This window comes from Anolis carolinensis, chromosome 4 (genome assembly GCF_035594765.1).
Source record: "Anolis carolinensis isolate JA03-04 chromosome 4, rAnoCar3.1.pri, whole genome shotgun sequence".
In the NCBI taxonomy this organism is placed as follows: domain Eukaryota; kingdom Metazoa; phylum Chordata; class Lepidosauria; order Squamata; family Dactyloidae; genus Anolis; species Anolis carolinensis.
The window spans coordinates 146,611,839-146,639,068 of record NC_085844.1 but is presented as its reverse complement, the minus strand read 5'-3'; the positions used below and the strand labels follow the sequence as shown (position 1 = coordinate 146,639,068).

At 37.7% G+C, this 27,230-nt stretch overlaps 1 protein-coding gene across 4 annotated transcripts in view; it reads right to left on the bottom strand.

The window, feature by feature from the left end:
* Positions 1-27,230, bottom strand: part of fnbp1l (formin binding protein 1 like) — an 88,803-nt gene that overhangs the window by 48,669 nt on the left and 12,904 nt on the right. For 3 of the 4 annotated variants that reach the window (XM_062977954.1, XM_062977955.1, XM_062977956.1), the window contains exon 2: positions 2,865-2,980. In XM_062977954.1, coding sequence (XP_062834024.1) covers positions 2,865-2,980 — 116 coding nt within the window. Of the gene's footprint in view, positions 1-2,864; positions 2,981-7,329; positions 7,409-27,230 lie in introns of those variants that run through there. The other variant, XM_062977957.1, reaches the window with a different exon arrangement.

The following is a 27,230-nucleotide window of genomic DNA, read 5'->3' as shown; positions in this document are numbered from 1 at the left end:
GCTAATTAGGGGGTAGCAATTTTCACAACTGTACAACTATTTGACTATTTGTTGACAATCTGACTATTTGTTTTAAAATTTTTATATTGTATTTAATTGTTTTAATTAATTTTATGTACTGTGTAATTTTGATTTTGTGTAGGTATCGAATTACTGCCATTGTTGTAGGCCTGAGTCCCTTCGGGTGAGAAAGGCGGGATATAAATGTTAGAAATAAATAAATAAATAAATAATATTTTAAAATCAAGGCATACACACATTTAAAAAACAAGACTCAACATCCTATTAGTGTTATATTTTATGTCAAGAATAGATAGACTTCCACTGATGTTTTTACACATGGTTAAATTCCCCTACAGTAATTATTAGACACTTTTGCCTAATGAAAAACATCTGCATACAGCCCAGATTTGTGAAAATGGAGCTGCATGAGCTGCACGAGAAATGATGGTGACATTCCTGTGAGATGCTCCACAGCAGATCTGATCATTGAGGAATAAGAACATTGTAAAACTGAAAGAAAACTTGAAAGAAGAAAGGAAGGAGTGCAAAGAAATGAAGAAATGCACTAAACCAGTGGTGTGCAACTCTTGGTCCTAAAAGTGTTTTGGACATCAACTCCCAGAATCTCTGACCATTGGACAGGCTGGCCATGGTTTCTGAGAATTGGAGTGCCAAACACCTGGAGGTCCAAAGGTTGGGCACCACTGGTTCAATGCTTCCTTCAGTTCTCTGTACTCCTTCCTATCTTCTGGAATAATGGACATACAGCTGGAAAATAGCCACAAAAGATACTATAGTATATGAACATAATAGTAAGACTGAAGAATTCAACACTATCAAAGATGGCAGAATGCCAGTTGAAACTGATAAATTTAATAGAAATGGACAGTTGTTTTATTTGACTAGAAAAGAATAATTTGGGAGATCCCTTAAAGACCTGAAATTGTTTATTGACCTCTTGTAAAAAAAACCTGGTAATTTGTGATTTTGATTATTAGAGATTAGGTTCTTGAAAGAAGAGAATATGCTGTAATACTCAGAGAAAGAGATGAATAATTATATACATATATAATTACTGAAAGACAATGGGAAGTCACTTTTTATTGGTTTTTCTTCTTTTTCTTTATTTTTTATTTCTGCATTTTTAATATATACATTAAACATTAAATTCTTAATAAAATAATTTAAAATAAGAAATGGAGCAATGTACATAATGCTATTGCATATATCAATGGACATGTCCATGAGCATTTGCATTCAACCATGCATTCAACTGGATGTCTCAGTGTGTTTTAGGTGTACAACAAAAATTGCAATGGCACAATCAATGCATAATTCCTATGCTATGCAACCTCAAAGTAGAATTTTAGTAATTACTTATTTTACTGTATTTGTTCATGTGTTAGTATCACTTCTATAAAAAGAAATAGAAGCACATTTTACACAGTTTATAAACATACTTTGTTGCTTGTTCCTGCTATTTTAGTAATTGCAGAGATTTGAATTAATAACAGAATTCCTGACCGGGGGGGGGGGGGGGGGGAGTGCTCTATGGATGAGTGCTCTATGGATGAAAATCTATGACATGTGACAAAAGCCTGCCCACTTGTTATAGCTAATATTTCCTCTTCCAACAGACTGTCCCACACAATTCTCAGTCAAATCATTTTCAGTTGTGACTTCCAAGTTTTGCTGGCATTTTCACCCAGCAAAATAGCAGGCTACCAGAAAATCTGCTATTAGTTGTGGCAGTTCTCTTTATTAATTTCCTCCCATTTATGACTAACAGTTGGGATAGAGTGGAGGGTGAATGCCATGGATGTGGGCTAGAGTAGTTTGTGGACTGACTTCTAACTTTTAGTTTAAGCAGCAACACTCCACAGCTGTGTTTTGACACAGAGGGAAATGCCACTATATGGTGTCTGGATGCTACAAAAGGAGCTCTCCCAGAATGAGTTTTTTGGGGGATTTTACAGCTCATTTTAAAAAGCCCAGGAAACAGGTCTGTAGTTCTGAACACGTAGACAATCTTGCACTGCATTCAAAACTATAGCAACACTTTTGCTATTTATCTGAGGTCAAAAAGCACTAGCCTCACAAAACTCACATGAAAATATGGAGACAAATGCAGAGGAGCTGAAAGTTTCTTAGGTGTTTCTGTCATGTGAAACAATGACAAGAAAAACAGTGTGCTTCTTCAGCTATACAAACAACAGCAATAGACAGTGCCGCACAGCTCTGGCTATATTGCTCTTTCCTTTGTGTGCAGAACAGATTTGCAACTACAGAGGGAAATGGAGCTGCTGAATTTTAATTCAGATGCTTTTCAAGAATTCTTTCTGATTCACTGACAGCCAAGAAACTATTTGAACATATGAAAAACAGTTGAACCACAACAGCAGTCCTCAGAACTATGTTAAAGGCCTCCTCTTCATTTTTATTTATTACATTTATTCCAACTTTCTACAAAATATAGTGCTCGAGAAAATAATCATGAATAAAGTGAATACTGAGAAGACGGTTTAGTTCTGCCTTGCATATTTGCACAATATGTCATGCGTCTTGAGGCAGTGTTTGCAAGTTCTAAGTCAACAGGATGCCTTTGCTTCTAACGAACAGCTAAAGTAAGGGGATAGAATAAAGTCAACGGTGTAGCAGCAAATAACATTAACCAAGACAAAGGAAAATAATCTGTGCTTTTCTACATGAATTAAATTTGTTTACCATTCCAACACTGCCATGTTCACACACTCTATTCCGGTAAAATTTGTTGGAATTATTTTTTATTAAAAATAATTAGAATAGAACAGTATGAATATACTCATAATTATAAGAGCAACAGAACTTTAAACATTACTTACCTCAGTTGCTTTGCATAATTCTGTTCAATTTCTATCCTTTCTTTAACAAATTTTGCATATTTTTCCAGAAAGTCAATGCCCCATTGTGTGTGCTTGTCTAAATTATCAAACTGATCCTGCAAAAACAAAAGGGGAGAAAATCTACATTATGCACTGAAAACGTTTTCAAATTCCAAAAGATGATTCTCAATTGTTTTTGAGCTATTTCTGAGAAACTGACTTCTTTGTATCTAGCAGACTGATAAACAAAATACACTCAACAAAGACATACATTACCATAGAAGGTTTATTTTTACAGACACAATTATACTGAATAAGAACATGTCCTCATAATGTACAGCTATGTTCTCCAAAATTTGTCCAATGCTGCTTGAAAACCACCACCAAAACCCTACATCAACTTCCTTATTTACACATTCTTAATGTGAGTAGATCAATAGGTCCAGCGGGAAGGTAACGGCGCTCCATGCAGTCATGCTGGCCACATGACCTTGGAGGTGTCTACGGACTACACCGGCTCTTCGGCTTAGAAATGGAGATGAGCACCAACCCCCAGAGTCAGACATGATTGGACTTAACGTCAGGGAAAACCTTTACCTTTAACTAAGTAACATTTCATGGCCTGATCCTCTAAACCTACTTTATCCAACATAGCCAGAAGCTACGGATATCTGTTCAGCTGAACTGAGATACACAAAAAAGACATTTCCAGCCCCATCTCACTAGAAAACAAGGCTGCAATGAGGAATTGTGACAAGGGCCCTGCTCCTGAAAGTCACAGCCTTGCTCACTGGTAGGAAGAGGCTGGAAATGTCATCCTCCAGTGCCCCAATTACCAGCTGAGTAGTCTTCCATCATTCAATGCAGCTGGTAATTTGGGGCAGTATACAATAACATTTCCAGCCTCTTCCTACTAGGGGCGTTTTCAATCATAGCAATAGTGCCACAGTCTTACTTCATTTGGAGCAATTACCAATCTGTAACTTCAAATTGTGAATTCAGAACTGGGATATTGTAGAAATGAGAGAAGTGCAGAAAATAAGCAGCCAGAATGAAGGGGTCAAGCGGTTCTCGGAGAAGACCATAACATTTGGGATGGGGTTCAGCTTCGAAAAAGGTGGCGGAAGTATATAAAACAATTATTCATATGCAAAACCTAAATAAGAAGAAGCCCTGTTGCCAAAATATTAAACTCCGTATCATCCACTGAAGCTGAATGAAAGAAATTAAGGGAGATAAAAAGAAGATCTTTCGCATACACTTAGAACAGGATATTATAATTGACAGAGGACATCTTAGATGGCTTGGAATGGACATTAGGCAATTCACAAAGGATAATGCTACCAGTGACTTCTAATAATAATATCACCTCCAGTTCAGAGGCAGGAAACGTATGTGAAAGGGTGCTGTAGCCTGCTTCATATTCTATTTAATGTTTCCTACATCTAGATGGGCAGTCCAGGAACAGCATGTTCTTCATGTATGTTAAGCATATGAAATTTCTGATCCACTATGGTCCTTATGTTCTTAAAGCCATCTAAACAGTTTGTAACTACATGTCTTGAGATTGAGGTTCAGAGGTTAATTACACATTGACTGGGTAAATATTTTTCTTTGCCTGTCTGTAATTCATTTTCCACTTCAAATTTCTTTGGGAAACTCCTTAGAAAAATAAAATTCTTTGCCCACTTTCTATGAATACTGACAACTTCATAAAACTCTTCTCATATCCTTCCTTCTCTATTAAAGGAATCATAGGAAACGCTTTGCTTCCTTAATTACAGTTGCCTTTTTCTGCATGTTTTCCATATCTGCAAGAAACAAGGCAAAAAGACCCACACACTGTATTCAGTGAAATCACACAATGTGATCTACAGTCCAACCCCGACTATTTTGCTTTCATTCCTGGTCCTAATAATCCCCAATGTGGTTTCTATCTAATCTACCACAATTATTTAGAGCTTCAGGTTCAAACCATAACATCCATTGCTTGAAATCTGAGGCAATGGACCTGTCCCACAGCTCATAACAAGACACAATCATATAATTCATTAGCAATCTCAGTATGAAAACCCAAGCAACAAAAATGCAATGTTCATCCTATCGTCTATTCAGGATCTAAAAGTCGTAGGCAGAAAAAAAAAACTGTTTTGCCCCTGGTTTGAACAGGTAAATCTAAATAGGTTTAGGGTAGGAAATATGGGAGAAGGGAGAAAAAACAGATTGGACATGTTTTAAAGCCTATATTAACTTCGACAACAAAAAATGCTTATTTGGTTAAAGAAAATTTATAAGAGGAAGAAGAAAGAAAGAAGACTATTAAGGACTAACCCCAAAAAGAAGAGATTGGAAGTCAACAACTATCCCCTATCTGTTTTAGTACCCCATTTACACCTTCCTTCCCCTTTTCTTTCCTTTTCTTTTTCTTTTTAAATATATTTTTCTTTTTCTTTTTTCCCCTAGACCTGTTGAGATTTACCTTATATAAATAATTTTAAACAAAGAAGAAGAAAACTCTACATACTCCCCCCTGGATATTTTTTTATTTTCTTTGCTCCTTTTATGTTTTATCTAATAAAAATTACTGTAAAAATGTAATAACATAGCACCAACTGCCCAGACCCACTGTCAATCACTGTCAATGTTCCTAATTCCCTTGAATGTGACTTTCATCAGGACACTTTGGCAGGCCTTGTGTGTCACTCGTGACACTCACTACCTCTACCTTCTCAGAGTTGTTTTCAAACTGCAAAAACACATATAGTGGGGTAAGGAGTGTTGAAAGCACACTTAATAAGATGAGCATCTCAACAATGACACATATTTCCACATCAAACCAAATTTACAGACAAACCCAGTGTGGAGTGCATAGGTGTGATATGACAGTTGCGGACATGAGGAAAGTAAAAGTCAAGAAACAAGATAACCACACAACCCTTCCTATTTATAGGTATATCTGTACAAAGACTTGTTTCCATTTTATTATTATTATTATATTAAGCCTGGATGAGCCATTCATGATCAAAAAGCTTTCCAGCCAGAAGTTTAACACATATTTAGTGGAAACAGTTTCAAGTTCCAATTTGAAATGTGTGCTTCAGTGTAAAAGAACTCTGCAACTTCTCCGGTTTAAAAAAATATCTCATTACAACTTTAGCTATGGCATCTAACAAACTGAGTAACCATTTTATTTTATAAGACCACACTGAGACCAAAAAAAAAAAATCAGAGCCACCAGAGTAACAACTGTGATAAGTAATTACATTTAATGACTGTATAAGATGCACCAGTAGTCATGGTTTAAAGATTAGGCAGTCTAAAGCAACAAGCGAAGTTCAGTTTCAACCTCACCAACAATACTGCTACCATGTTTTATTTAATTCTATCCAGCATAGAATACAAACTCAATTTTGTAATGTAAACAGAACATATAAAGTGGCACTGCCTAACTGAAAGAAAATATGAAGACATGATATAGATCAGCTTGAGCACTTAATTCATAAACTCAAGCACTATAGTGACCTACACCAAAGTTTTTAAGCTATCTGATGTGGTGAACTGGCAACATTTTCCCCTCAGTGTGTCAGGACTGAGGCCATATTAATGCCCACTAGCTACAACTTCCCTTCTTTCCTTGAAATTTGCCATGGACATAAGCCATTGGCTCATGAACCAGCATCGGTTCACAGATTACCACTTTGGTTAGCACCATTTTATATTGTAGTAATGTTAAAAGTTTTCAGCAAGTAAGGAGGGTGGCCTGGTTCTTTACAAAGACAAAAACTCAGCTTTACATTTGGTCATATTTTTAATGCTGTACCATCAATTATTGGATGATGGCACTGTTCACACTATGCAATATAATTCTACCACATCCATCATGTGTGGAATTTAAATTACCAGCCTAACTGTGAGTTCAGGAATAAGGCAGGCAAGGAGTATGTGTGTCTGTGCACATGCACACAGAATGAAGGTAGGGTTAAGTGGAAAAATAGATTTCATATTCCACATACTGATTTCCTATGGCGACTCTCCATTTTGTTCTGCTTTTCCAGTGCTTTGACAATATACTACTCTTGCGTCCGATGAAAATGCAATAAGGTGCTCTAGAACTGAACCAAGAGTGAAAGACATTAGAAAAGGCTTCCTTCATTGAGTATAAGAACAATGCCTTTGCTGTGCTAAGCCATGACATTCTGCCAAGGATGTGCTAATATTCAGGAACAACGGTAAAGCACTATTTTTACATACAAACAGATTTGCCATGACTTGACAACACACAACAACAAATCCCTGTAATTAAACAGATAACAGAGGGGATTTTTAACAATTCACTTGAAAGCAACGGACTCATGAAGGATCACTGACTCACAAAGGCAAATATGGATAATGAATTATATTACATACTTTATCATTTCCAGATCACGGAAGTACTGAAAAGCAACACTGGGAAAGGACTACTGACCTGTCTTTTCCTTAAGGGCTTCACAGAGAAAAGGATGATAGATTAGATAGGCCTGATCCAGCAACATTCTTCTTACATTTTTAACCTTTATGCTATTAAGTGCTGGAAAAAAAACACAGTCAAGCCACTAGCCTCACTCAAATGCAATACAGAAATAAGTGGCCTTGCACTACTTTCAAGACAGCAGTTCAAGCAGTATTGTTATCAAATGTAATGAATTTAACATGTCCTATTTGTTTCAGAACTCTCTGCCCTTTGAATTATTAGATATATCTCCCAGAACAGACTCAACATTACCCTGAGATTAGATGTTAGACTGGTGTGTATCAGTGTGTTATGACCTTTGTTTGCATGTGGGACTGAATACTGAAGAAACAGATAATATGTATTAGAATTTCTGTAACCAAATATGGTATCTATTAGGCTTGAGCGATCCATGAAAAAATTGATTCTAAACTCGTTTCAAAAGTAGGGGGTGCCAGCGTTTCGTTTCTGATGTCTTTTCCGAATTTTGCCCCCCAAAATATTCGAAATTAACGAAAATTCGTTAGTTTCAAAAGTAATTCGTTAATGGCGGACGCGCATGCGCAGTGGCCAAAAAAAAAACAGCACGAGGGGAGATTTTACAGGACTCTCCCGCTCTCATTTTTTGAGTGATCTTCTTCAAACTTGGTACAGTGGTAGAACACATTTAACACTGATAGCTCACCAAAATTTGGAACGTTTCCCTTATCCTCTGATTTTTGGCGAATTTTCATAGCTTTTATAATAAACCATTTTTTAATAATTGCAGAAATCTGTTCCTGGTTTGAAAGTCTTATTTCCTGTTAAATTGGGTTGTCTTTACTGTGAAAGTCATTGTTCTACTTCAGAAACTTTGTTTTTGTGGCTGAAACTTTGTTAAATTGGTGTGTGTGTGATATATACTGTGTATATATATATATATATATATATATATAGTCCCTGCATATATGTGTGTGTGTGTGTGTGTGTGTATAGGTAAAGGTAAAGGTATCCCTTGACGTTAGGTTCAGTCATGTCTGACTCTGGGGGTTGGTGCTCATCTCCATTTCTAAGCCCAAGAGCCAGTGTTGTCCATAGACACCTCCAAGGTCATGTGGCCGGCATGACTACATGGAGTGCCATTACCTTCCCGCCAGAGGTTGATCTACTCACATTGGCATGTTTTCAAGCTGCTAGGTTGGCAGAAGCTGGAGCTAACAGCGGGCACTCACTCTGCTCCTGGGATTTGAACCTGGGACCTTTCGGTCTGCAAGTTCAGCAGCTCAGTGCTTTAACACACTTCGCCATCGGGGCTCATGTATATATAATATACATACACATACACACAATGTGGAGAATATGTGGAAAGGTAGATAGATAAGTTGGGAGCCACAGCGAAGGCACCTTCCTGGGAGCAAGGTCTAATAATAATAATAATAATAATAATAATAATAATAATAATAATATATCCCTTACAATATCCAAGATGGCTCACTGCTACAGAATCTTGGGAGCTTTAGTTTGGTATGGTACCATTATTGGCAGAGAAAGCTAAGCTGTAGGAGTTGAAATCCAATCATTTATCCTCCCTATAGAATCAATTTTATATGCATTTTTAGCTACAGAAAAGCTAAAATCAGGACAGTAAAAGAACAACACCCAGAAAATGGGAATTCCAGACAGGAAACAATCAGGGCCAGCTAATACCTCCCAACAAAGGATTCCCCCAGGTAGGAAGCAGCCAGGCTTTGAAGCTGCAAGGCTATTCAATGCTAATCAAGGTGACCAATTGCAACATTCACACTTGCCTCCCACAGACAAGAGTTCTTTCTCCCACCCTGGACCTTCCACAGATATATAAACCCCACTTGCCTAGCTTCGCACAGACGTCAAAACCTCTAAGTATGTCTGCCACAGATGTGGGTGAAACGTCATGAGAGAATGCTTCTGGCACATGGCCATAGAGCCCGGAAAACTCATAGCAACCCAGCCAGTAGGCTGTTGCTGAACAACCTTTGAACTTTTAGCATTAAAGGAAAAAATGCCCAAGATTTTATCACTTAATACTGTTGGCATGTCTGGAGAAGAAGAATAGAATGCTTCCATACCAGGCAAGGGCAAACTTTGCCCATGTCTGGAGTTAGGAATTTTAGGAGTTGAAATCCAAAACAATTTGACAGAAAACTGGGAGTTGTAGTTTGGCATGGTACTGGCTCTCTTCTGCAGGGAAGGCTAGGGACTTTGTAAAACTACAGCTCACATGATTACATGGCACTGAATCTGTTGCAATTGAGCTGGTGCCATAATCCTTTCCGGGAGATCTTCTCAGTGGAGATATCTCTTAAAGGGATATCCTCTGGCTCTAAGGATTCCGTTTAGGAAGGCTTGCCTGGCTCTGGTATTCCCCTTTAAGCCAGTGGCTGGAAAGTCTGGAAAGAAGCAAAACCAAACACGCGGCTCCAGAGGAGGCCAAGCGCAGGCAGGCATGTCTCTTCTCTCTTCTCTTCCCTCCCTCCCTCCCTGCTTCTCTCTCTCTCTCTCTCTCTGAGAGAAGCAGGGAGGGGAGAGAGAGAAGGGAAGAGAGAGCAATGCGGAAGGCTTCTACTGAGCCGGTGGGGGGGGGGGGGGGCACGTCTCAATGGCATTTTTAAAATGCTAGCAGATCGATGGCCATGCCTCTTCCTCCCTCCCTCTTCCGCTCTGATTGGCTGAGAGGCATGCCAACATGGCTTCTCCTCTCAGAGGGGCTACAGCTACATCTGAAGACATCAGAAACAAACGAAAAAAAGGTACTTTTATTATTCAAATTCGTAATATTTGTAAGACAGTGAGCAGATGGTTCAATATCAATTCAAAAGTAATTATGAAACGAATTTTAAACGAATTTAACGAACTAACGAAAAATTTGCTCAAGCCTAGTATCTATGATTACTGTCAAGCAGTAGGTGGTTATCACACTAATATTTTCCAATGTGTAAGAAATGAATGTAGCAGTCACTCATTTTATTATTGCTGTCATCACCAGAAAAGTAAAACTGGAAATTTAAAGCAAAGCCATCTGGCATATTTTGCCACTGAAAATGGGAAGCAACGTGTTTATGAATGGAAGATCATTCCCAAGAAGGCTCAAGATAGGAAGAGATGAGAGGTTCTGACACTATTAAGAGCAAATCACTGTGCTTTTCCTATATGAAAAGTCTATTTTCAGAGCCTCTTCATGCTTCTAAATAAAGCACGGCAAAACATAATGCACATTAAGACAAGAGTATGACAACAGGTGGACTTGCCTGACCAAAATGCAGAAGTATAACTTGAAATGGACAGATTTATATTCCTACTTTAGGAGCAATCTGGTGCTTTTGGAAAATCAGTATTCATCTAGAAGTGTTCAAGTACTTTCTACAGTTCAAATTGCAAGCCTCAGTAATGTTGGAAGATTATTTTCATCAGCACATTGAGAGTACAGCTACCGGGCCATAGCCAGAAAAAAAATGGGGGGGGGGGGAAGGGGGGGAACATTTTTTAGCAAATCAGTTCAATGTACTTTATTCAATTTAAGAAGTCAGTCATTATTTTTAGATCTTCCAAATAGCCGGTTAACAGTTCCCATTTTTTAAAAGTATTTGCATCCTGATTCTGACAGCTTGTTCATTTTGGAGAATTCCATGAGCTTCATTTTTCATTCTTACGCTATTGGAGTTATCTGTTGTCTCCAATATTTTGCAAATACTATCCTGGCTGCTGATACCATGTATTGAAAAATTATCTCCCATTGTTTTGAAATTCATTTATGAATGAGACCTAATAGAAAGGTTTCGGGCTCTAACATAATTCTGATGTTTAACGTATTTTCCATTATTTTGTGTATTTTTGACCATTTGTTTTAGTTGTGGGCATGATCGTCACATATGGTAAAAGGAGCCACCCGCTGCATTACATTTCCAACAAATATTATTTCTCTTAGATAGGGTTTTAAGCTAGTTCTGGTATCATGTATCAATGATACGTTATCTTATAAAACTTCTCATGGAGGCCATAGCTGCAGGTGAATTTTATCCCGCCTTTCCACATATATTCCCATGTACTCATTTCAATATTATGTTTAATGATATGTGTACATTTAATCATATGGTCTTTTACTTTCTTGGTATGGTTTTTTAATAATACGTTGTAGATTTTAGCAATCAGTTTGTCTTTCCTTTGCGGTTTAGATCTAATTCTATATCTGCTTCTTGAATATCCACTTTTTGATCATCTTGCCATCTCTGATGAATTTGAAAATATTAGAACCAAGAGAATGAATGCTAGTTGTTTTGGTGTTTCAATTGCATGTCTTCAGTAGGTTTTTATATGTCAGCCAGGATGCATATTTGTATTGTAATTTGTGGAATGTTTCTTGCAGTGATGTCCAATTTGAGATTTTCAAAATATATCTAGAACTTTGTTTACTCCATATTCTAAAATGATTATTTCTCATTATGTGGTTTTCAAAATTACTGTCCATTTTTTCTTTTCTGTATATTAAATAGGCATGTCACCCCAATTTCTGAACATATTCTTCCAGTATTTGTAGGTTTTTTCCCTACGGTGATCCACTCTTTAACCCAAGAAAGCACTGCTGCTTCATAATGCAGCTTCAAATTTGGGAGCGCCAGTCTTCCTCTCTCTTTTGCATCCTGTAGATACTTTAATTTTATTTGTAGTTTTTTACCATTCCAGATAAACTTTAAGATGTCCTTGTTCCAATTTTTAAAGTAGTTGTCATTTAGTAAAGATGCCAAGCATTTCTGGGCCACAGAGTCCACCTAGGCCTCTAGTAGTAAAGAAAAATCCAGGAGTATTTCCAAGCTATATAATTCCTCCTTCAGGGACAGTGCAACTCCATCCAGGACAAGACTCAATGGTCCTTTCACTATTCATGCAAAGGTCAAAGGCTAAGCCTGAGTTGAGAAAGCTCTTAGACTAAGTATTCTAGACCCTTGTCTCTTTCATTTTCAAAAGATTTCCACATTGGGTTCATTTACAAACTAGGTATGTGCTTTTAATCCGTCCATTTATATGCTCATGTTACCATGGGAAGAAGCATTACCATGGGAAGAAGCAAAAAGGCTACAACTTTAGGTAGGCAGATAAGAAACATGTCTATGGGTGCATCTATACCCTGTAATGGCTCAATGCTATGGATTTGTAGTTTGGTGAGCACCAGCATTCTTCTTTGGCAGAGAGCAAAAAGAGCTTGTAAAACTACAGCTTCCATATTTCCAGCATTAAACTAGGGCAGGTAAAGTGTTGTCAAACTGTACTGATTCCAAAGTGTAGATCTACTCTATGTTTTTGCCAGGTTAAACAGCTCCATTTGACTAAAGGTTGGACTGTTGTGATTATAAGATGGCTATGCACTGATGGAAACTTTTTTAAAAAGTTAGCAGCTATGGTCTCTTCATCAGCAATATATCACAAATGTCTGAGTAAATTCAACTAGCAATGGATAATGCAATGTGACACAAACAAACGAATTACGTACTATATCTGTTTTTTAAGTTATGCAAATATGTGAAGATATTTTGCTGACTTTTGCTTCCTATTACCCAAATCAGAAAATAACCACTTACTCTAATAAATCCATGTTATACAATGTTTTTTATCATTAATTTATTGGACCATACTGGATATTCCTAGGAAATATTTCCACTCTTGATATTGCAATGCCAAGAGGAAAGAAATCCAAAGTTCAGTACCAGAAAATACCTTCTAAAAGATCTATAATGAATCATTGGAGAGAAGTCAAATGCATTAACTCAAAATGTACTTTCAGGCATTATGCAGTGGGCTTTGGGAAAGATAAACTTTTAGGCTCTCTGCTTATTTATATACAGTAGAGTCTCACTTATCCAACGTAAACGGGCCGGCACAACGTTGGATAAGCGAATATGTTGGATAATAAGGAGAGATTAAGGAAAAGCCTATTAAACATCAAATTAGGTTATGATTTTACAAATTCAGCACCAAAACATCAGGTTATACAACACATTTGACAGAAAAAGTAGTTCAATACGCAGTAATGCTATGTTGTAATTACTGTATTTATGAATTTAGCACCAAAATATCACGATATATTGAAAACATTGACTACAAAAATGCGTTGGATAATCCAGAACGTTGGATAAGCGAGTGTTGGATAAGTGAGACTCTACTGTAAATTCATACATAGAACAGATGCACATGCATCTTTGGAGGTTCTTCATACAATACAAAGCAACTATAAATGAAAAGACCTAAGGCAAAGATTAAGTAAAACCTGAACACAAAAACTCAGGACAAAGGGCAAAATGCTGCATTTTAAAAAAATGGTATGTCTGCATCAAATGTTCCCATTTCCCACCATAGTGTGTGACATAACCCATCACAGGATGCATATTCTCCCACGGCATATTACTGAACAGGGGAATGCCTAGTTTAATGAAATAAGAAACATAACAAGTTGTATGTTTTAATAGCAGTTTCAGAGTCCATAAATGCTAATGACATAACAAATGTGGATTTTGCAGTTCTACAAGACTATCTGATGCTTTATTTGCCTCAGTTATTCTTCTGGAAATTTTATTTTTGCAACACATATAATTCTGTTACGTTTTATGTGTTTATACTTAGCAAAATGTACTTAATTTTGAAGAAAAAAAATCATTTCAGTCGGGCAACCATTTTTGTCATTGTTTTCATTGAAACTTCAAACTGGGATTTATCTAGATAGCTCTTTTAGGAAATTCAGGAAAAGCTTTCACCACATGACACCCAATACAAGAGATTTATATATTAACCATATGTTGAAGGCACAACTCCGGCACTAGTCTGTAAATATAGAGATAAACTTTGGTCTCAGTAATAGTCTGAGTTCATTAAAACTAGTCTCACTTCACCTCTAGAAAAACTGATTAAATTGAAAGTTAATACTGACAATTGGTTAGCCAACTAATAACCATGCATTTGGTTACAGAATCATGACATTTGGACATGAAGTCTACCACAACCTTTCATTTGCCAAATTGTCTGGGGAAAGGAGAAAGAACTGGCTAGGAAAAGTTTGCGTTAATGCATTCTTCTCGAGAGTTAATATTCATATCTAATGGAATATATTGCTCACTTAAGCCAGAAAGTATGGCATCAACTTTCATAACTCAATTCTACTTTTCTAAACATAGGTATAAACAATTTTTCCATCTCTCTTCTCACCAATTGCTGAGAACATCCAGAAGATACTTATATATTTTTAAAATATTATTTTCAGAGTTCAGTTAGTTCAAGCCAAATCCCTCCAGGTCTGCCTGCTTACACTTGCACTCTGTCAACATTCAAATGTATGTCATGTCAAGGACTCATGTACAACTTTTTTGTATTATGGAAAGCCAGCTGTATTCATATTTGGTTTTCTTCCAGACTCTGCAGACTGACCCCGTGACACTTCTGTTTACAGAAGATCTGAACCACAGCTCTGCCAGCACTTGCCACTGTTACTGAGAAACAACTGTACGACTGGAAACCAGTTCAACTATGCCCAAGAACTAGTCTAAAACACATTACAGTTTTCCCTCACTTATCACAGGGGTTACGTTCCAGGACCACCTGAAAAGCAGAGACACTATATTTATTCTATGTGTGGAGAAGAGCAAACCACAGACCACTTACTACAATGCAGTCTGTACTTTATTTTAGCAGTTACAATATACAGTACACCGGCAGAGAAGAATGGAATCTAAATAACCCTTTTTTATTTCCAACCTTTCCCTACACTCCCCCTTTATTTCTCCCTTTCCCCCCTTCCAAAACTTTGTGCATACATTAACAATGAGGGAGTGAACAGCGAAACAGCGAGGGAGTGAAAAGTGAACCACGAAGTAGCGAGGGAACACTGTAATATACTTTTCTCTGCGGGAGAAAAGAGGATATGAGGTGAGCTGTTTTTGTTTCTACAGAAACAAAAGTGACAACAGATGGATCCTATAAGATCATAAACTCCTATCAAAATTTTGCCATAGGAAACAAATTTTAAATTGATATTGCTTGGGAGATAAAAATCCTAGTTTCCCCTCTACCATGTTGCACATACTCTGGGGAATTACTATCATAGAAAAGGGTTGGCAATATTAAAATCACCAGAAATTTGTTAAATGACCCATATCAATTCTGTAGGATTTACTAATGACTAAGGTCTACAATTTACATAAAATTGTTTATTTTCAGCTACAATTGCAAGTGCCTCAGATTCAGTGTCTAAGGGTAAATGTATTCTTAGGATTTCTGGGAGGGCATGAGAAATGCTCACTTTCAGTTTGTGTATCCCTCAATGGTGGGTAATGGAGGAGGAAAGTAACACATAGGATCTTCTAATTAACCTTTAACTTTCCTTCAACAGGGGGTGAGATTTTTGGAGGAAGAAATATACAAGACTGAAACCCATTCCCTATCTCAAATCAAGGCAGACTTCTAAGCAGACAAATTCTGAACATAATCTTAAACTCTCAGTAACACCATAGTAAATATGAAATCCTATTTATTGTCCATGGGTACGGAATTAAGGTACAAGTATACATCTTATCAGACTAATCTTCTTACTCTCAATAGTGGATAGTATAATTGATAGGAAAAACAAATGCTACATCATCTGCAGAAATGATAGAGCATATAAGCTTTTAGATATAACTTCCAAATTTTGTCTAAAGCTAAGTGATATGAAGTTGCATGAAGAATATAATGGGTAACTATCACTTTCTAAGCAGTATGAATAGTCATGACATTCAACAGAACAAAACAAAGTTCCTAGTAAAATACAAGCAAGTCAATGAAAATTTTATTAATATGTTACAGATGTTTTAAAACAAAGTAAGTGAAGTGAGTGAACAAAGTTACTCAAAGTGGTGATCTGACAACTGGGCAGGAAGTTTCCAAAATTGAAGCAAATATGATAATATGATAATCATGTATATAATTGTATTACCGATTCCTGACACTTCAGAATAAAAAAATCCCTGCCAATCCTGCTCAGATGGTTTGAGAAGAACAGGTTTAAAATATCTCAAGTCTGCGGGAAAGTGCAGACAGTACATCAAGATAATCTCACTTTAGACAAATATAGAACCTAGATTTCAAAGGAGATGATGGAAAGAAAATGTCTAAATTCTCATACCAATTCTCATCCCAAACTAACCTCCCTCATCTGATAATAAACACAGTGGCTAATGATTCTGGGATATGTAGTCTACTACATCTGAAAGGCTGGAGAACATTGCCCTAAACTGTCTTAAAGAAGACCACTTCGTTGGGTTGAATGATAAATGACTTGCACTTCATCTTTTCTTCCTAATCCCACACAACTGGGAAGATTAAGAAGAAATTTTGCTTTGCATTTCTAGCAGGCAAATATCTGGGAGGGAGGGGGGAGGTCTTCTAAAACAGTTCTAGCCTCTCCAACTGCTTATCCATATCACTTGTTCTTCTTGCCTAACAATCCTTCAAGTATGGACTTGTCCATGCTTGGTATGATGGAGATAAGAGATAGAAAGGGCTCCAATCTTTCCCATGTCCATACATCCCTCTATTTCATCAACAACATTTACCTACTATTCTTATCATTAGAAGGTTCCTTTCCACCAAATGATGTTTTAACAAACAACATGCTTCCTTGGTCCACTTCCTAGAATTACTGGGAGTATTTCCAACATTTTTCTTTTTTCTTTTAATTGTACTTTTGAAATATCTTGCAGACTTCCTTGTCTGCGGTAAAAGTTTTGGAATGTTCGCCAGGAGTATAAAAATACCAGACCTGCACAAGTTTAGCAACAGAACAAGGACACTGCACAGTTTTTATTGTCTTACTAATTCTAGCTTTCCTCATGAAGAAAGTCCAACAAACCAAAAAAATATTGTAAGAGTTAAAAGGTACCAGAGTTGTGTTTTTTTCAGTATCCTGTGTAGGGTATCATATGTATGACTGCCTACTACACAGGAGGCATGGATGTGTGATTAATTCACAGACACTCTGCAATCAAATTTGTTCTTTTGTGATCAAGAAAGCTAACCTACATAAACTGTCATAGCTGTAGAGGTTTATGGTGTTTATGGTTGAGACCAAAAATGTGACAGTAATGTCCAATACTCCAAATCTAACAGCTCTACTGCTGTGATGGAGAACAAAGGTCTTGGGAAAGGAAAACATAATTCCAAAGAAAAGGAAATGATTCTTCAGAAGGGACTAATTTCTTGGGAAATAAAACGATTTCTTATCACGTCAAGTATATACTGAAAAAAATGTTACAGAGCTGAAAAATATTAATGGGCAGGACCAAAATTCCGATGAAGAAAAAATAAATTTGAATATTTCAAGTTCATTAGGTTATATATGTAAGAAGTATATGAAACATAAATGAATATGAGTTTGGAACTTTTAAGTTCGCTAGGTTATGTGTGTAAGAAGTACCGTGTTCCCTCATTTATCGCTGGGGTTAGGTTCCAGGACCACCCACAATAAGTGAAAATCCACGAAGTAGGGACACTATATTTATTTTAATATTTATACATTATTTTAGTAGTTATACACTATTTTAAGTCTTTATCAACCAATCGTGTGTTGATAAATCACCTCCTTCTCCTCCTGTTGCCACTTAGGCTCCTTTTCTCTCCCTTTGGCTTCTCTTTCCTCCCTTCCTTAGGCTGTAAATGGTATTTTTTAATGATTTATAATAGTCTTTTAGAGTTTATTGAAAAACCACAAAACAGCAAATCCGTGAAAAGTGAACTGCGAAGTAGTGAGGGAACACTGTATATGAATCATAACTATGTTTAGACTTAGGTCTTATTTTCAAGATATCCCATTATGCATATAAAGTATTCCAAGATCTTAAAAAATCAAAAATACGGAACACTTCTGGTCCCCCAAAATATGGGATACTCAGCCTGTAAATGAATTCTGTACCTAGATTTTATGTGTGGCTGGCTACTATGAATGGCAGTTAATAGTACAAGAGGAATCATGTTCTGCCCCTTGGTAACAGTTGCATGAACTGAAAATAAGACACCAAAGTTGAGCAAAGCAATTTCTTTAATGATTAACAAAAAGGAAAACTAAATTACACCTTGTACTGCATGAAGTAATACTTCAGAAATTCCACATACTGTAACTCAGAAGTAGAATTCTGGTAGTAACATAGTACAGTACAATATGTGACATGATACATTCATAGAAAAAAGACTTACCGGTATATTCTATTATCAGTTAAAGGAATGATAACATGAATGGAAATAGAAACAGAGATTATGCAAGAAGAGTATGGATACCGATTTTCAAAGAAGAAGAGTATAAGGGAGAAACCATACAAGTATGTTAGGCAGTAGCCTCCACAGTTTACTATGGAGTGGAAAGCCTGATCCACTGTAGCACTTGACAAATTATGAATCAGTTTTTAATCAAGGTTTCCTAGATTTAAACAAGAAACAACAAAACAATATTGAAGGTAGTTGCTGGTGTGTTTTCAAGTTGCTTCCAACTTATGGTAACCCTAAGGCAAACCTATCCTAGGAAAAATTGTTTAGAGGAGGCTTGCCTTTGCTTTTTTGAGACTGAAAGAAATTACTTGCTCAGGTCATCCAATGGGTTTCCATGGATGAGCAGGAAAACAAACCCTGGTCTCCAGAGTAATAGTCCAATGCTAAAACCACTATACCAGTCTGGTTCCACCTATTGATTGTCTGTAACTCCTATTTATCCCTTTGGTGTTTTAGTTCACAAAACTATGAGTAGAGCTTCAAAATTACGGAAAGCAAGACACAAACCTACCAGCCGTTTAAAAAGCCTTATGCAGTATACTATAGCCTCTCTACTTCCCAAGATATTCTAAGATGTATGCTAAACTCACAGCATACACCAAGCACCTAACTACTAAGAATTTACTTCTGGGTTGGTTCACAGATACCGTAAACAATGAAGTAAAAGATGATATTCTTGTGTACACTATTCCACCATCCTCATTATAAGAAGAAGCTAAATGAACTATGGACCTTGATAGCTGTTTTAATTGATGGGCAAACCAGAGTCACACATTTGTTGCTCCCCTGATAAGCTAGAACAATAAGCCAAGTATAAACCAGAATTAGGAGCCAGAATCTTTGTGATGTTATGCCTGTTGGTCTGGTCTGGTTGCTGAGAAAGAAAGCTCCAATCACAATCTTCATACGATGGTCCTACTGACACAGGATATATTCTTCTGTCATCAAGCATTTCCCCATGGTCATTTACTGGTCAAGGGGCCACGATAGCGCAGCAGGTTAAACTGCTAAGCTGCAGAACTTGCTGACCATAAGGTCAACGGTTCGAATCTATGGGACGGGGTGAACTCCCATTGTTAGCCCCAGCTTCTGCCAACCTAGCAGTTCAAAAACATGCAAATGTGAATAGATCAATAAGTACCGCTTCGGCGGGAAGGTAACAGAACTCCATGCAGTCATGCCAGCCACATGACCTAGGAGGTGTCTGTGGACAATGCCAGTTCTTCGGCTTATTTATTTATTTATTTCATACATTTATATCTCATCCTTCTCACTCCCCGGGGGCAGGGGGACTCACTCAGGGCGGCTTCACAACCAGCAACCATTAGATGCCAAACACAAATATAAAACAGTTACAGTAAAAAGAAATAATTAAAAACATCTATTATAAAAGCATCATTTAAAATTACAAAAATCCAGGTCTGTCCACTGTCAGTCACATATATCATTCTCATTATTATTGCTGCGTCTGCTGCTCGAATGCTTGGTCCCACAACCATGTTTTAAGTTTTTTCTAAAGAACAGGAGGGAGGGAGCTGCCCTGATTTCATTAGGGAGGGAGTTCCACAGACGAGGGGCCACCACTGAGAAGGCCCTGTCTCTCGTTCCCACCAATCGCACTTGTGAGAGTGATGGGATAGAGAGCAGGGCCTCCCCCGATGATCTTAACCTCAGAAGTGGATCACAGAGGGAGATACGATCAGACAAGTAAGCTGGGCAGGAACCATCTGGGGCTTAGAAATGGAGATGAGCACCACCCCCCAGAGTCGGACTCAATTAGATGTAATGTCAAGAGGAAACCTTTACATTTTATTTACTGGTCAAAGAGACAGGGGGCTGAAATAGCTAAGTGGTATCAAACTGCATTCATTTCGTAATGTAGATGCCCTTGTAGTAAAAAAAAACAAACCATTTTTTCTTTAGAATTCTGGCTTACTATTATGTACAAATGTGCTCACAGTCTTTTCCTTCTCCTTCCTCCCTTCCTTAGGCTGTAAATTGTAATTTTTATGATTTATAATATTCTTGTAGAGTTTATTGAAAAACCACAAAACAGCGAATCCAAAAAAAGCAAACCGCAAAGTAGTGAGGGAACACTGTATACGGAAAAATAATGCTTATGTTAAGGCTTCTTTACAATCAAACATCACACTTTAAGCAAATGAGTTCAAAAACCTTTCAAATTCTACACTGGCTGTTCTCAACTATCATTCCAGTAGCCAATCTTAACATTGTTTGGGAATTGTCTGCAACTTTGAGAGGGTCTAGCTTCCATAAGTGGCACTTTTATTCATGTTGCACAGATCTGTATTGATCATGTATTTTGAACAGTAGGTCTGTTTCTAACTGTGGAAATGAGTCAGCAGACATAATATTGGAACCAGAAGTTCTATTTAATATTTAATCAACTGCTGTGATATCAACTACGCTTCCACCTATTATGCCTTTCTACTACAGCTTGAATTACTTACATTTAATGTATCCCTTCAATTGATTAAAATAAACGTGGCTTGTCAGTACAAGAACTCTAACAGTGCTATATTTAAGGATTCATTAAGCAGCATGATCTAAAGCCTTTCAGGGACTCAGACATAAACAAAACTACACACACAGACAGGTGCTTCACATTAGGATCTCTCTCGGAAATACTCAATACAAATACAGAGACTCTCCCATTGCATTTTCTCAGTTTCCAAAAGAGGGTATATTAGTCAAGGCAATGTGGACACAATGCCTTGACTAAGACAAAAATCCTCTTTTTGAAATTTTGAGAGTGTGTAGTTTCATTTGTGTCTGAATCCCTGAATAGATTTATATCATGCTTTACATCATATTGGATCCAGTGAAATATTATTTGAATGAGAACAACAAGAGAAAGCATCCAAAAGTATGAAATCAAGAACAAAATAACTATATGTACATGTTGCAGTTTAAGTAGTCAGCTAATTCCACTATGATGGTCCTTTCTAAATACTTAATGCAACAAATCCAGTTTACACAGTCAATGAATGTCTAAATTAAGCATGTTCGTACCAACCTTTCAGGTGAATATTCTACTATTCTACAAAATAAAGCAAATCACAAGCTTGAAGAACAGATATTGCTATGAGAAAGCTATAATTTGTAATTAAAGTTCAAGGTGAGGAAAGAATAAAATAATACTACTGGAATTATTTTAGTTTTATGATTAATTTAAGTTCATAATGAAATCTTGCAAAAAAAAAGTAAGATAAATACTTCCCACTGAAGCAAACAGGAGTAGATACAGATATCTAATGAAAATCAATGGGAGTTGCTGCTGTATATACTCATGTGTAAGTCGAATCAATATAAGTCGAATTAATATATAAGTCCAAGGCAGGTTTGGGGCCCAAAACAATAGCTTTTGAGATGACCCAGGGATAAGTCAAAGGTCATTCCTTTGAGAAGAAAAAGCCACTTCAAGAGGCCAGTCACCCCTGGCCACCACTACCATTTCCCCACCCAGGCATTAAAAAACCCACAAGTGACATCATAGTGGAAAAAGTAGATGGGATTGATGCCTCTTTTTAGGTTCCTCCAGGATGGACTGGTATTTTGCTTTTCATCACTCTACTCAGAGAAGGGGACAGATCCTTTTAAAATAAGAGTTAAGGTACAATAGGTATATTGACACGTAGATAATTCGACCCAGATTTTTTGGATTGATTGTTTTACTAAAATTTCTAGACAAGGTAAGTCGTTCAGACCCAGGCTAAGACCAACACTCTGCACCTTCCATCTTTGAAAGGATGAGCATTTTCACCCATGGAACAGCAAAAATGGTATCTTTGTCCATTTCCTCTTCCCTCTGCAGTCCCCTAGGCCCTCGGAAAAGAATGAGTCTGGAAGAATGTGGAACTCTTTAAAACAATGAGAGTGATGCATGGAAAATGCCAAAGGCTGGACGGGAGGAGAGTCAAAATTACTTTATTACCTGTCCTGACTGTCATGGCAAACACTGTGGAATTCTGCTTGGGGAGTAATCCCACTGGAAGTGGAAAACCTTGGATCAAATCCACTTATTTCAATGGGTCTCCTCCAGTTATGACTAGATATAAATCTGACCCACTACAACTAGAGAAGTCCCCAAATACAAAAGGCCACTTTTAAATGCTATTAACATTTCCAGTTTGTAGGATCATTATTGAAACCGGTCAGACTTGGATGCATAGAAACCCAGGGAGAGTAGCTGATATTTTAGCATGTGTTCACCTGCATATATTTCTGTTTATCACTCAATGGCTGGCACATATCCAAATACCTGATGCCATTCAAGCAAGCTGGAATCTGAGGCAAGTTAAATGCTTGTTCTAGTGATTTACTTCAACATAAAATTAGAGGTCTGATTGTGGCTAACCAAGGGGCATTTATTATTAAAAACAGGTTTCTAGGGACACTGTAAGGGTATACATCTTTGCTGCTACAAAAGGTGATGTTTTTCAAGCTATTGCTGTAGTATTACTGGTTTGTTACCACCTAATGTTTACATTACAGTTAGGGTAAGGAAAATTCAGCATATGAAAATGATAAGAGTTGTCCTGTAAATCCTTTTTCTATGATGGTTCATGCTATAAATTTGTGTCAGGAGGGACCTGAGATATTGCAAGTTCTCCCCCTCGCTGCCAGTCAAAAGGATAGGCCCCGCCCCCTTTAGGCTCTGCCCACTTCAGCATGGGGGGGGGATGACAGGCAGGGTTCACTTAGGCTTCTTCCACGCTGCCTATAAAATACAGATTATCTGATTTAAACTGTATTATACAGTAGTGTATACTCAAGGCCCTTCCACATAGCTATATAATCCAGAATGCCAAGGCAGATAACCCAAAGTATCTGCTATGAACTGAATCAACACTGCCATATAATCCAGTTTAGTGTGGATTTCATACAGCTGTGTAGAAAGGGCCTCATATAATCCAGTTCAAAGCAGATAATATAAGATTATAAATACAATACATAAAATTTACTGTAGTATAATAAATCAGGACAATATCATCTCTAAAATCAGGACAGTAAATAAAGAACAACACTCTGAAAACAGGGAAATTCCAGACAGGAAGCAATCAGGGCCAGCTAACACCTCCCAACAAAAGATTCCCCCAGGGAGGAAACAGCCAGGCTCTGAAGCTGAAAGGCCATCAAATGCTAATAATTCTGGCTAATTGCAGCATTAATAATTGCCTCCAACAGACAAGATTTCTTTCTCCCACCCTGGACAATATTCCACAGGTATATAAACCCCACTTGCCTGCCTGCTTCCTACCTAGGGGAATCAATTGTTGCCCAGCATGAATAGCACTAATAGCCTTGCATCATCAAAGTCTGCCAAATCCTGTTTTGTGAGGGCCACTGCCTTTCTTTTTGAGGGTCTGCACTCAAGCACTGCATATGGGTACTTCTTCATCTACACATACAGTAGAAGAACAGAAAATATTGCAAAGAACAACACTCTGAAAACAGGGGAATTCCAGACATGAAACAATCAGGACCAGCTAACAACAAAAGATTCCCCCAGGGAAGAAGCAGCCAGGCTTTGAAGCTGAAAGGTCATTACACACTAATCATTCTGGCTAATTGCAGCATTCATACTTGCCTCCAACAGACAAAAAAAGGAACAATCAGAAATATTGTATATCCACAAGCTTTAAGAAATAGTATATACTAACTACCATCAATTCCTCAATACTTTATTTTCCATAACACCAGACTTCGCCACAGCAACACATTGCTGGGCACAGCTAGTTATAAATAAATAGCTACCAATGATTCTTCCAATTATATTTTTAATTTTTAAAAAGTTTTCATTAAGTGAATAAATGGCAGACAGAATATGAGAAAGAAAACATCTAAAGATAATCGAATACACATAGTACAGGTATGCAATTCTCACAAACCCCCATCCCCTCCCCTTGCTCATGAACCCATGACTTCCAGCACCACTCAGTATGAAACTAGTATCTCAAACAAACCTACCCTTATCTTGCTTTAATAAATTCCCCTTGCAACTACTATTTTTGTCTCCCTTTCTAGATATCCAAACGCAAGCCTCCATTTTTAACAAAGTATTCATTGCTTCCTCCTCGTATGCTATTGGATAGCTTGGCCATCTGGAAATATTCTAATAATTTTTCTCTCTAGTCCTTTAGAATTAACATTTTTCTCCTTTCCAAGATTTTGAAATTATTATTCTCGCTACAACAAAACTGTATTGACAGATTTCTACATCTTCTTTACTGATTTTTTCATCAAATAGCCCTAAGAGGCACATCTCTGGATTTTTCCTAACCTTTTCAGTGATCACGTTATTTGCTTCTTTAATCACTTTTTCCCAAAAAGTGTGTACCAACTTACAGGTCCACCAGGCATGAAAAAAGATACCTTGCTGTACTTTCCTTCTCCAACACACACCCCACACCCCTGGTGAGATTTGTCTATTTTAACTATTATATCAGGTGCTTTATAGCTTCTGTAAAACATTTTTGTACATGTTCTTTCTAATAGATCCTGTTATTGAAAATTTAAATCCTCTTTCTCACAAGTATTCCCAATCATCCAACTCAATATTTTTCCCAAAACCTTTGGTCCACGAGATCACTGTTGTTTTTATTTGATTATCCTCTAGGTAATACTCTAATATGTACCTATCTATATAATCTGAAAATTAGTCCCTTATGCCTCTTCTCTAAATTATTATCCAATTCTGATTTTCTTTTAGCGAATACTACTTTATCTTTTGTAAATCTATCGTATAATTGGTGATAGTGAAACCAAGCATTTGTCCCTAACTCTTCTCTTCCTTTAAGTTTCCAGTTCTCTTTTCCTTTAACTACTCCCTATAGGTTCTCATTTCCTCATTAAAAATTTGGATTTAACATTGCTTCCAGAGGGCATAGTCATAGCAGGTTTTTCTGTTCCACCTCAGTCTTATGTCTTTTCCAAATCGTAAATAGACTTGCTCTTACAGGATGTTGAAATCTTTATTAATTCTATCTTTTCCATACCATAAATATATGTGCCAGCCAAATCTTAGGTTATATCCCTCTATGTCAGTGGTTCTCAAGCTGGGGTCCCCAGATGTTTTTGGCCTTCAATTCCCAGAAATCCTAACAGCTGGTAAACTGGCTGGGATTTCTGGGAGTTATAGGCCAAAAACATCTGGGGATCCCACGTTGAGAACCACTGTTCTAAGTTTAGCTTTATATATGCTGATGACCTCGGTGGCATAGTGGGTTAAAGCCTTGCAACTTGAAGGTTGGGTTGCTGATCCAAAGGCTCCCTCTATCAGCTCCAGCTCCATGTGGGGACATGAGAGAAGCCCCCCACAAGGATGGTAAAAACATCCGGGCGTCCCCTGGGCAACGTCCTTGCAGACGGCCAATTCTCTCATACCAGAAGCGACTTGCAGTTTCTCAAGTGGTTCCTGACACACACACACAAACCCTTGGCCTAACAACACAAGCAAAAGATTTTGAAACAGCTGAAAACCAACTCACTAATGCCTTGCAAGATCTCTCCAGCTACTACAAAGATAACCACCTGAAGCCTAACCCTGCCAAGACACAAGTGTGTGCTTTCCACCTACGTACCTTGAAGCCAACAGGAAACTGAAAGTTATTTGGGAAGGCCAAGAGCTCGAACACTGTTTCCATCCTAAATATCGTGGTGTCACCTTAGATTGAACACTAACATATAGAAAACACTGCATGAACACCAAGCACAAAGTATAGAATCATAGAATAGTAGAGTTGGAAGAGACCTCATGGGCCTTCCAGTCCAACCCCCTGCCAAGAAGCAGGAAATCGCATTCAAAGCACCCCCGACAGATGGCCATCCAGCCTCTGTTTAAAAGCCTCCAAAGAAGGAGCCTCCACCATAGTCCGGGGGAGAGAGTTCCACTGCCGAACAGCTCTCACAGTGAGGAAGTTCTTCCTGATGTTCAGGTGGAATCTCCTTTCCTGTAGTTTGAAGCCATTGTTCTGCATCCTAGTCTGCAGGGCAGCAAAAAACAAGCTTGCTCCCTCCTCCCTATGACTTCCCCTCACATATTTGTACATGGCTCCTCTTAGCCTTCTCTTCTGTAGGCTAAACATGCCCAGTTCTTTAAGCCGCTCCTCATAGGGCTTGTTCTCCAGACCTTTGATCATTTTAGTTGCCCTCCTCTGGACACTTTCCAGCTTGTCAACATCTCCCTTCAACTGCGGTGCCCAGAATTGGACACAGTATTCCAGGTGTGGTCTGACCAAGGCAGAATAGAGGGGGAGCATGACTTCCCTGGATCTAGACGCTATATCCCTATTGATGCAGGCCAAAATCCCGTTGGCTTTCTTAGCAGCCGCATCACATTGCTGGCTCATGTTCAACTTGTTGTCCACAAGGACTCCAAGATCTTTTTCACACATACTGCTGTCTAGCCAGGCGTCCCCCATTCTATATCTTTGCATTCCATTTTTTCTGCCGAAATGAAGTATCTTGCATTTGTCCCTGTTGAACTTCATTTTGTTAGTTTCGGCCCATCTCTCTAGTCTGTTAAGATCGTTTTGAATTCTGCTCCTTTCTTCTAGAGT